Genomic DNA, 11,231 nt, shown 5'->3' on the forward strand with positions numbered 1-11,231 from the left:
ATTGAGAAGGCAACAGAGAAAACTTTTTCTCTCTTTATCAGCTGTCTCCTCTTGTCACATTGTCCACGCAAGACTATCACCATTTTGTTTATAATGAAATATTTTGGCAGTTTGCAGAAGTGTTTGGAACACAGCTTTATCAGCCCTTCTGTACTTGCTACCTTATGAATTACTAAACCAAAACGGATCGAAAGACCAATTAGTCCTACAGTTTAACACTAAACAATATTATTATTATTATTTATACCCCCCTTTTCTTCTACAAAAAAGAGACTCAAATCAGCTTACAATAAAAAATACAATACAATTTGAAACTCAAAAAACATACAGAAATTAAAACAGAATTAAACATGAACAGTATTAAAAATAAACAGGTAAAATCCTTAAAACCAATTACAAGCCTATTCATGGCTAAAAGTACAGCACCCCTTGACTTGATCTTTTAAAAAATCTTTTTTTAAAAGCCTGCATTAAAGGTTTTAGCCTGCTGCTAGAAAGAAAACAGGGAGGAGGCCTTCTAGCTTCCCCAGGAAGAAGAATTCCAGAGTCGAGGAGCAGCCATCAAGAGAGACGGCGAGCTCTCTTGTTCCCATTGACTGAGCTTGCAATGGAGGTGGGACTGAAAGAAGGGCCAGAATTGGTGTCTGGGCAGATTCACACAGCGAGATGGGATGGCTTTAGCACAGCAGGTTAATTACCAGCTGCAGTAAATCTTGCCAACCAAAAGGTTGATAGTTTGAAGCCGGGTCAGGGTATGCTCCTGGCCTTCAGCCGAGTTTCCCTACCCACCTAGTGAATTGAAAAGAGCAATGCAAATAGAAAATAATATTTATACACTAAAAATCCTTCTGGATGTATGAATAAAGTATCAACTCCAGCTTTCACATATTTGGGAACCATTAAATCGTGGAAAGGCAGAGATGTACTACTGTCTTCTCAAAAGCTGTTGTATTGAAATATGTTTGTGTAGAAGATGCTCATGTTACCCCACTACAGTCACTCTTTACTCTAGTTGCATGTATGCAGCCACTTACAGCCTTCAACAACATGCATACATTGCTGTATTCAAACTGGTAGATTTCTATTAAAAGCTCTATAGTGAGTATATTGGATTCAGATCCTACCCCTTGCTATCTTCCATTTCTTTCCCTCCTGTTTGTCTCAGGAGGGACAAACACAAGCACAATATACAATAATGGAATTACAAAACACTTCTGAAGAATCATTGAGTACCACACCATTTTCTGTTCAGATTAAATATCTTTTCCTACCTCTGAGCAGTTTGTCCACTGGAACCATAACATAAACCGGTCTTCCAATTGTTCTATGGTAAGGGATTGTAAATGCAAGTGAACACATTCACATATGGGACCTAAAGACCTCACACTGTTTGTGTAATCCAAAGTTTGACCTTAAAGACAAGATGACAGGGTGTTGTCAAGCAAGGCATGAATTACACCATATTCTACAAAGCAAACATGTACCAGATCTAGACTGAGACTTCTTACCAGATTTAATTCTTCCTCAATGAAGAATCTTTGATAGCCCTCTTACATATGAAATTGATTAAAGCAGTTATTGAATCTATAGGAAACTGAAATACTCCAGTGCCTGATGATTTTCCAATTTAATGTTATAAAGCACATTGAGACACATTAGTTCTTAGACTTTTCTGTCTATATTACTAAACCATGAAAAGATCACCTTGGTTGTGAGAATTATATACCAAACTCTCCTGAATGTTGATTTTAAATACTGGATAATATTGGATAATACTCGCAATATTGGATAATAGATGTTTTATTTCTGTGGCATGAAAAAAATGATGTTTCGTTAGAATTTCTGGAATGGATTAGGGTATTTTTACCTCTCTCCTAGGTCACAAATGATTATAAACAGGATGCTTTTTTACTTTTTTAATCCAAAAAGGGCTGCAGAAAAAGGACATCTTGCCTTGCCTTTGATATGTGACTTAGAACCATCCGCATGAGGAAATTTAAGCAATTTCTGTCTACAATATTTAGTATCCACTGGGATTTGACTCCAGGACTGAGTGAGCAAGTCCCATTATATACAACTATGTAGTAAAATGGCATCCCTTATATAAAATAACAAAATCAAGGTCTGTTTTTTCAACTTTTCTGTGTGTGAATATTTTCAAGCCATGGATGGTTGAATTTGTGGATAAAGAATTTGTGGATACTGAGGGCTGACTGTATCATATTAATTGTTCTAAATCGATGGCAATAGTAATTGGAGTTAATACTCTTTCTAGTTCTGCTAGAGCAGACATGGGCAAATTTCAGCCCTCCGGGTATTTTGGATTTCAACTCCCAGAAATCCCAGCCAGCTTACCAGCTGTTAGGAACTGTGGGAGTTGAAGTCCAAAACAACTGGAGGGCCAAAATTTGACCGTGCTTGTGCTAGAGCACTGACATTAATAAAAATGTGGCACGACTGATTCCTAGGATATAATTCCTTGTTCAATGCTCAATGTTAACAATGCATTAACATATTTTATGAAAGTCAGTTTCAAGACAACGCATTTGTCCATTCCTAGTTCATACCCTATAATATTCCTTTCTATCTTTTCCCATGGGCAATTACTTTCTATTCTGGGTTGTCTCATGAGGAATTTGTTAGGGGCTATGTGGGGGACACTGAATAATAAAGCTGGAAGAGACCGCAAGATCCATCCAGTACAAGTCCATCCTGAAATGCAGGAACTCTCAGTCAAAGCACCTCTGACAGATGGCCATCCAGCCTCTGCTTAAAAACCTTCAGAGAAGGAGACTTCATCACACTCCCAGGCAGCATATTCCACTGTCAAACTACTCTTACATCAGGAAGTTCTTCCTAATGTTTTGGTGGAATCTCTTTTCCTGCAATTTGAATCATTTGCTATGTGTCCTAGTCGCTAGAGCAGCAGGAAACAAGCTTCCACTGGGAAGGCTGAACAAGCTATATGTAGAACGAGGACCCCAAATGGCTGAATAACCCCGTTCTCTTCCTACCCTCCCAATCATTTTTTTTTGGCCAAGAAAAGGACAACTTGCTAAAGTCAAAAGTGACCATTTGCTAAAGTCTTCTAAAATTAGCCTGGGTTCTACAAGGAGCTCTGTAGCTGCAAGTTATTCACCCAATAATTATTATGCTCCAAAATAGGTGCTCTATTATTTTTTGTTCTGAAATGTCTGTGTAAAAGCATCACACTTTGCATCTGCAGATCATGCTCATATTAATTCTATTGTAATAGACAAAAGCTACTGTTCAAATCAGATTCCTGTTCATTTATGGGTTTTCCAATGCAACCTTCCACGTTTAAAATCAGAAGCCCCACTGTGTTCTATAGGATTTACAAGGAAAGTGATCCCTAGAACTGCAGCCTTATCAAACCAAACACGGGCCATTTGGAACAAATACACACCTGAGTCTGCATATTGTATGTGTTCTGTGATTGCTCTCCAACATATCTCACCGCTGTCAGGTAAAATGCTATTAATGACATGGTTCTCTTTTATTTCAAAGCCAGCTTCACAAACCATATAGTGAACAGTAGCGGAAAGGCAAGTAGAGACTGGCTCAATGAGAAACATCTGGAACAAACAGAAAAATAACAAAGAAAAGAAAGAAAAATACAGTCTGGAATAAATGTAACTACTGTACCCCATAATGAGTCTTGACAAATAGCCCCAACAATGTGCACCATCGAATATAAAAACACATTTAAAAACATTTTGGATGGATAAAACTACACATTTTTTATTACCAATCAAAAGAAAACAGAAAAAACTCAAAGTCCTGTGCTGCCATTTTGATTATCTGGAGATGTGATTTTCTCCACAGCATTATCATCTCTAGGTCCTTGTGGGTTTTTTTCGGGCTATAGAGCCATGTTCTAGAGGCATGCCTCTAGAACATGGCTCTATAGCCCGAAAAAACCCACAAGAACCTAGTGATTCCAGCCATGAAAGCCTTCGACAATACATTATCATCTCTCTCTTCTTTTGCTTGTAGCTTGTTTTTGGCATCATGTAAAAAAAATAAATAAACAACCTAGTTTACATTGTTTAAAAATTATTCAATATGAATTGAAACATTTTTTTGGACCTCCGTAGTTTGACAGGAGTTGACTATGGCTTTTGATAAATCTAGATATGGAAAAACCAAAGAATGCTAGTCTGCTTGTCCCACAAAGGTTCTTGCTAGGTTAAGTGGTCCTCTGTAATGACACTTCTTTCCTCCTTTTTCCCCTTTCTCCATTTCCTTCCCCTTTTCTTCATTCCCCTCCTTCCTTTCCCTCATTTCTTCCTTCTTCCTCTCCCTCCTTCTTTCTTTTCTTTCCTCCCTTCCTTTCCTTTTTCCTTCCTTCCTGTCCCTCCTTGCTTCCTTCTTCTTTTCCTTCTTTCTATGTAAGATATAAATACAATATTAAATGGAAGGGACAGTCAAGAAGTAACGAGAGAAAGAGGGAAGGAATGAAGGAGGGAAAGGAGGAAGGAAGGAGACAAGGAGGGAGGGAAAGAAGGAAAGAAAGAAAGGTAGAGAAGCAAGGAAGGAGAGAAGGAAATAAAAAAAGTGAAAGGAAAAAGAGAGGGAAGGAAGGAGAGAAGGAACAAAAGATAGGGAAGGAAGGATGTAACCAAAGAGCAAAGAAAGGGAGGAAAGAAACAGGTAGAGATGGAAGAAAGAAGAGAAATAGAGAAAGAAAAAGAGGAAAGGAAGGAATGAGGGAAGGAATGAGAGAAAGAGGGAGGGAAGGTTGGCCACAGCAATGCGTGGCGGGTACAGCCAGTGAAGGATAAAAGCTGGGGTCAGTGGTCCCTCTTGGCACTCGGGCAATGCCAGCTCTCATATATTTGCCTGTTGATACTTTTAAGATGGAATTGACTAGTGAATGCAAAGGAAATCTGTCTTTAATATCAATTTTATGCAAATGTTTCTGTATGAACTTATTAATGTGTATTTTGGGTGGGGTAGAGTCCTCTAGCTTTGATCAGATTTTCAGATGGCCCCATGTTTTTCTTTTTTAAGGCTAAGAATCCCTGGAATGATCACATAGAAAATCTACTATAAAAGTCCAAAGACTAAGGAAAGCAGTTAGCTGTTCCTGACCAAGACCTGAACTTTCTAAGGCAGCCTTGCTGATTAATGACATGACGGCTCTTAACCCACGTGCACTTGAGACTCCATGCTTTGGAATCCTGGCAGATGCACGCGCTTACTTCCTTTCCTTCCGGATTCCTTGGTGACGTCATGAGGGGGCGGGGCGTCCTCCTGCCTCAGGCCCGGCACTCCAGGGGCGGCCGTTAGTCGGGAGTTTTCCGCGATTAAGGCGGGAGTTCTTCTTGCGGAAGCGCGTTGCCGAGTCACGGGTCCAAGATGGATAAACTCAAAAAAGCGGCAGGCCCCTTGGCTGCGGGGAGGAAGCATAGCGTTTTTGACAAAGACGCGGCTTTCCGGGTCTGTGTTAAGGCTTGGGGTTGTAGATGCGCATGCGCCGGGGGGGGGGAGTAAACATACTGACACGAGAAGCCAGTAGTAGACGCTGTTGGTTGTTGAGAGCGAATATGTATCACTGCGCATGCGTGCAGTCGTCTCGTGCGCATGCGCCTGTGTACAAAGCCTTGAGTGGCTCAGATACAAGAGAAGCCAGAAGTAGGCGCTGTGGCATGTTGAGAACGTGGAAGCCTTGCGTCTCTAAGGGATTCCATTCTGTCGTGATTCCCAAACACTCCTTCAAGATGTTCCCAGATGCTATGGGAAATGGTCAGGGATTCTGGTTGTAGAATGAATGCAGTTTGACACCACTTTAACTACTATGGCTCAATGCTATGGGATTGTGGGGGTTGTAGTTTTGTCAGGCTCCAGCATTCATTGGCAACTACAGGATTCCATAGCATTGAGTCATGTTTGCTAAAATATTGTCGATTGCATTTATTCTGGCGTGCAGATCTGCTCTGGGAAACACTTGCAAAAGCAATCATACATGGACAACCTCATTGAGTTTAATTTATTTACGATATTTATAGCCTGCCTTTCTCAGCCATACGGCTGACTCAAGGCAGGCTACAGATTGGCAGGTATTCATAAAAGTGCCATTAAAAACATTACAATATAAAACATAAACCCTTAAAGCATATAATCATCCTGTTAAAAACGTTATCCAGTAATATTGTCAGGCCATTCCATGTTCATCATTCATAGTTCTGTGTTATCTATTCTGCAGCATTCTCAAAAGCTTGCTCAAAGACCCTGGTCTTTACTTTTTTTCAGAAAGTCAGGAGGGAGGGGGCCAGTCTAATATCCCTGGGGAGGGAGTTCCATAGCCGGGGGGCCACCATTGAGAAGGCCCTGTCCTTCATCTCTGCCAATCGCACTTGCGAAGCAGGCGGGATTGAGAGCAGGGCCTCCCCAGACGATCTTAAGCTCCTAGATGGTTCAAAGGAGGAGATACAGTTGAGCAGGTAAGCTGGGCCGGAATAGTTTAGGGCTTTATAGGCTAAAGCCAGCACTTTGAATTGTGCTTGGTAGCAAACTGGCAGCCAGTGGAGCTGACACAGCAGGCCTTCTGTTGTATAGAACTGGGCACTTCCATTTCTGTATAGGATTAGCTCAGTAAAAACGATTTCATTTAGAGCCTTTGAGGTCTAGATTGCAACTTTGGGGAAAGAGCTCATTCAAAGAGAAGCCAGGGAATTTTTTTACCACCCAATAGCAGAGTCTGAGTTTGAGAAACATCTATGGTGCACCTGCACTGTAGATGTAATGCAGTTTGACACCACTTCCATTGCTGTAGCACAGTGCTGTGGAATCATAGGATCTGTAGTTTGGTGAGAAGGCCAAAGGCCTTGCGAAACTGAAGCTCCCAGGATTCCAACATTGAGCCATGGTGATTAAAGTGGTATCAAACCACGTTTAGTCTACAGAGTAGATGACTGGGTGGAACTCCAGCAATGAATGTACTCTTTAACCATGTTTAAGGAAACGAGATAACTTGCCAATAATTTAGCATGGTTTCCAACATGGAATATCAAGTAACGTTGCATGATTATTTGAACAGATATTAGCAGTTTAAAATATGTATATGTTAATTGTGATGTAGGATTAAAAAAATATGTTGGGGCACGGCAGACTTGTTTTCTGCTGTCCTTGAAACTAGGACTTGGAGCAATGGGTTCAAATTACAGAAAAGGAGATTTCCACTTGAACATTAGGGGAAAAAATCCTGATTAAAAGCTGTTCAACAGTGGAACTCTCTGACTAATTTTGTGGTGGAAGCTCCTTCCTTGGAGGCTTTTAAACAGAGGCCAGATTGCCATCTGTTGGAGGTGCTTTGATTGTGCTTTTCCTGCATGGCAGTGGGTTGGACTAGATGGCCCAAGTGGTCTCTTTTAACTCTATTATTCTATGATTGTATTCATCACAGGCGGTCAGACGACGAACGTCGAGTCATGATGTTACAGGAAGTGAGCCAGGAGATGAGGAATCCATTACAGATTTGACAAGAAATGAGCTTTTGGCACTCAAGACTAGTTTTGCAAGACCAAGGTATGCCAACACCTACAGAATGGAACCTTACAGGAAATGTGAGGCGCATGTAGCAAGGAAGAAAGTGGAAGAGATCATGAAGGTAATGTATGAATGGCTATGCTGCTCCTAAACACTTTTTATATCATATCTTTAGAATTATTTACTGGAGTTCCATGTACCTCTATGATTTTGTGATGTATAAGCCAAATCAGTTGAAACTTCTTGCAATTTAATGGACCCTTAGGCTCTTTTCCGCAATTATTTGAGTCGTTTGCCATATTATATACCATTGTATACAACGGGACTTATGTGGATGCTCCTTCTTTGAAGGCTTTTAAATCCAGGCTGGGTGGCCATTTGATGTGCTTTTCTTGCATAGAATAGAGTTGGAAGCGACCTCATGTGCCATCCAATCCAACCCCCTGTCAAGAAGCAGGAAAATTGCATTCAAAGCACCCCTGATATATGACCATCCATCCTCTGTTTAAAAGCCTCCAAAGAAGGAATCTACACCACACTCCAGGACAGAGTTCCACTGCTGAACAGTTCTCACAGTCAGGAAGTTTTTCCTAATGTTCAGATGTAATCTTCTTTGTTGTAGTTTGAAGCCATTGTTCTGTGTCCTAGTCTCCAGAGCAGCAAAAAACAAGCCTGCTCCCTCCTCCCTATGATTCCCTCTCACATATTTGTACATGGCCATCATGTCTCCTCTCAGCCTTTTCTTCTGCATGGCAGGGAATTGTATTAGATGACCCATGTTGTCTCTTCCAACTCAATGATTCTATTCATTTATGTAGTTACAGTATTTATATTCTGCCCTTCTCACCCCGCAGGGGACTCAGGACGGATTACAATGCACATATACATGGCAAACATTCAATGCAAGTTAGAAATACAACATATATAGACAAACGCAGAAACAATTTTAACATTCCAGCTGAGCCCAAGCTTTTTCCGGCTTTCATGAGGGTATGCTAGATTCTGACTCGATTCCGGCCACAGGGGGAGATGCCGCTTCACCGTCCATTGTGACACCGAATCCTTTGATGGAGTACTTCCTCATTCTTCAGCACACTGCTGGAAGGATTTTATGGCATCATAAATTAGTTCTATGACCCATAGATTCTGCTATCCATGGGGACCAGGAACCAAACCCCAGCAAATACCAAGGGTTCACTGTTCCTGGAGAAGATCCCAGAGTCAAGCCTGGAAAGAACATTGTCAATGTAGCCTGAGCTGGATGGACTTCGGATTAGACAGTTTAATGGGCCGTAGCCATTTCGTATATATTCCGCAATTATTTGAAAACAGCTTTATTAAAGTAACTAGCTAAACCTGACCAAGCTTTGCTGTGGCTCAGTATGATATGAAATGAATGAGATAGTAAACAAAATAGTTGCTGAGAACATAGATTCACCGAGAAAACACATCATTCAATTCATGATTTGAATGCAATATTCCTGCTTCTTGGCAGGGGGTTGGACTGGATGGCCCATGAGGTCTCTTCCAACTCTTTGATTCTATGATAATACCCAGCATTGCTGTGTCTATGTGGAATGAAAGGAAAGGAAATGAGGTTTTTAACAGTAATAATTTTTTATTGTTACGCTATTGGATTGACTACATTTTGGGTTTGTCTGTTTTCTGCATAAACATAAATATCTGATGGTTTACTGGCTCTGGAGCATGCAATGTATAAGTTCATGCTGCCCACTTGCAAAGATTTCCCCTTCGCTTTATTGATAATCATAGCGAATGCAAGATGTATTGGAAAATGAAGTCATTAGTACTCAAATGCTATATCGGTTGGAATGAGTGGTATGCCAATAGCAACCAATCACAACTCAAAATTCATTTCTTATACTGCTGAGGTAAAATGAAAGCTAGGCTGTGAGTGGTTACTTTGGGCATCACAGATTCCCCTTTGTGGGGAGAAGGGTGGGGTAGGAATGAAATAAATGAATAAATAAATAAAATTATCTATTCTCAGGCTGCTAGTTTTACACTAAATACACATGTGTATTCAAATGCATCATTGTTTCCAAATACCATTTTACTATAAAAAATGGGCATATTGGAATGCGACATTGTGTCAAAATGTCAAGTCAATCGTTTGGCTACTTTCTGAGTTTTGCGAGCATAAACATACGTAGACTGTGATTTTACATATAAACATTCCTTGTAAAAATCATTTTAAAATATTGCTATTTTCAGACTAGGATTTTATTTGAATACCTGCAACTCTGTTTAATTCTTTATAGAATAAACTTAAAGATTTCAAATATCAAGGTTTCAATGGTGCCTCCATATGTACAGACCTCACAGGAGAAATATTAGCAGCTGTCAAGGAGCTGGACTTTGATCGCTACAAATATATAATTCAAGTATTTATTGTAGAAAAGACTGGACAGTCGATACATGTGAGTAAATACATTAGCTTACCCTGCTTTCAGAAAACGGTAGGATGTAATTCTATTTTTTACTGAAGTGTTATGGTACTATAGGATTTACTTCTAGGTAAAGGACTGAGTATCAATATTCTATCAATTCTGCTCTATTATAGTTGTGTAAAAACAGGACTTCTGAAAAGAGGGTTTGCCAGACCGAGAATGTCTGAGATGATTCTACTAAAAAGGAAAAGGTTATTCAAGAGCAAGGATGGGTAGCAAATTTTGAGCACATCCTAAATAATCTCCTTTATTTCTAGCAGCAAAAATGATGATAACCCATGCTGCAGCACAAAAATACTTCTTTGTGTGCACATTTGCCAGATCCACATCCTCATAAAAAGTAATATATTTTTGGCCACTGAGCAGACCTGGGGGCCACACAGAAAGGCCCACATTGCTTGCCTCAATTCTAACACTATTGTACTGTGTTATGTGTGCCTTGCCTCTTGTACCTATCAGTAAAAATTTACATGCATTCTTGAAGTTAGATGTGACCTCTATTGTAGGGGGATGACCCATATCACAAAACATAATATTTCTGTAAATGTCTGCAATTATATTTTGATATTAGTTTGGACTATTAAAATTATCTTGGCCTGATTTACTGGCAGAATTTATACTTATGGGATTCTTTGCATTGTCCTGAAATGATAACTCTGGGTTTACAGAACGTTCTGTAAAAATATCTGAGAAGTATTCTCAGAGAAGAAGATTTCCTGAGAAGATTTCCTGCAAATGAAACATACGTGTGAGGTGACAGAGAGTTCTTTTTCCAAAGTTTTTATTTTGCTGATAGGCTAATGCTTTTCTCTCCTTCAGATTGCCAGCAGATGGGTCTGGGATGTTGCAAGAGACACATGGATTCAAGGTCAATATGAAACTGAGGACTATATAGCAGTGGCTCTGGTAATTGCTTGTTATTATGAGTAACTCTTGGCAAATGACCACAATAACATTCCTGTGTTTATCTATTATGATACACTATGTTTGATCAAATAAATGTCGCCACCATTATTTTTCCAGATGTGCTGTGTGACATTTATTTGCAAGAGGGTTTTTCAGACAAATTAGCACAATTAATGATTTGTTACTTGCTGTGATCTTTTAGAGGGGGCAAACAGTCCTTAATTTGTTTCTGTGTGGACCTATTTCTTTTCTGTGTCTTAAATTCATACTTTAGTTTTTAACTATTCAAGCCCTTCCCCAGTATATACTTTGTTACTGTGTACCCTATATCATATATATTGC

At 39.8% G+C, this 11,231-nt stretch overlaps 2 protein-coding genes across 5 annotated transcripts in view; one reads left to right on the forward strand and one right to left on the reverse strand.

Moving 5' to 3' along the window:
* Positions 1-5,313, reverse strand: part of ERMARD (ER membrane associated RNA degradation) — a 30,218-nt gene extending 24,905 nt beyond the window's left edge. For all 4 annotated transcript variants that reach the window (XR_010909433.1, XM_067465542.1, XM_067465546.1 and 1 more), the window contains exons 1-3: positions 5,226-5,313; positions 3,428-3,596; positions 1,272-1,411 (exon numbers count right to left, since the gene is read on the reverse strand). Coding sequence is in view for 3 of the 4 variants with exons in the window: in XM_067465542.1 (XP_067321643.1) it covers positions 1,272-1,411; positions 3,428-3,596; positions 5,226-5,258 (342 nt within the window). In the remaining variant the exon portion in view is untranslated. The remainder of the gene's footprint in view (positions 1-1,271; positions 1,412-3,427; positions 3,597-5,225) is intronic.
* A 66-nt stretch (positions 5,314-5,379) lies between these two features.
* On the forward strand, positions 5,380-11,007 carry DYNLT2 (dynein light chain Tctex-type 2). The gene is made up of 4 exons (XM_060753775.2): positions 5,380-5,463; positions 7,430-7,633; positions 9,795-9,953; positions 10,803-11,007. Exons 1-4 carry the CDS (start codon positions 5,383-5,385, stop codon positions 10,911-10,913), a joined length of 555 nt encoding a protein of 184 aa, XP_060609758.1. The 5' UTR covers positions 5,380-5,382; the 3' UTR covers positions 10,914-11,007.
* Positions 11,008-11,231: the final 224 nt, after the last annotated feature.

Source organism: Anolis sagrei, chromosome 1 (genome assembly GCF_037176765.1).
Source record: "Anolis sagrei isolate rAnoSag1 chromosome 1, rAnoSag1.mat, whole genome shotgun sequence".
Lineage (NCBI taxonomy): Eukaryota > Metazoa > Chordata > Lepidosauria > Squamata > Dactyloidae > Anolis > Anolis sagrei.

Coding starts and splice junctions, on each gene's coding strand:
- DYNLT2 (XM_060753775.2), top strand. CDS start 5,383: ATGGATAAACTCAAAAAAGCGGCAGGCCCCTTGGCTGCGGGGAGGAAG. Junction 5,464..7,429: donor ACAAAGACGCGGCTTTCCGG/GTCTGTGTTAAG, acceptor TATTCATCACAG/GCGGTCAGACGACGAACGTC. Junction 9,954..10,802: donor AGACTGGACAGTCGATACAT/GTGAGTAAATAC, acceptor TCTCTCCTTCAG/ATTGCCAGCAGATGGGTCTG.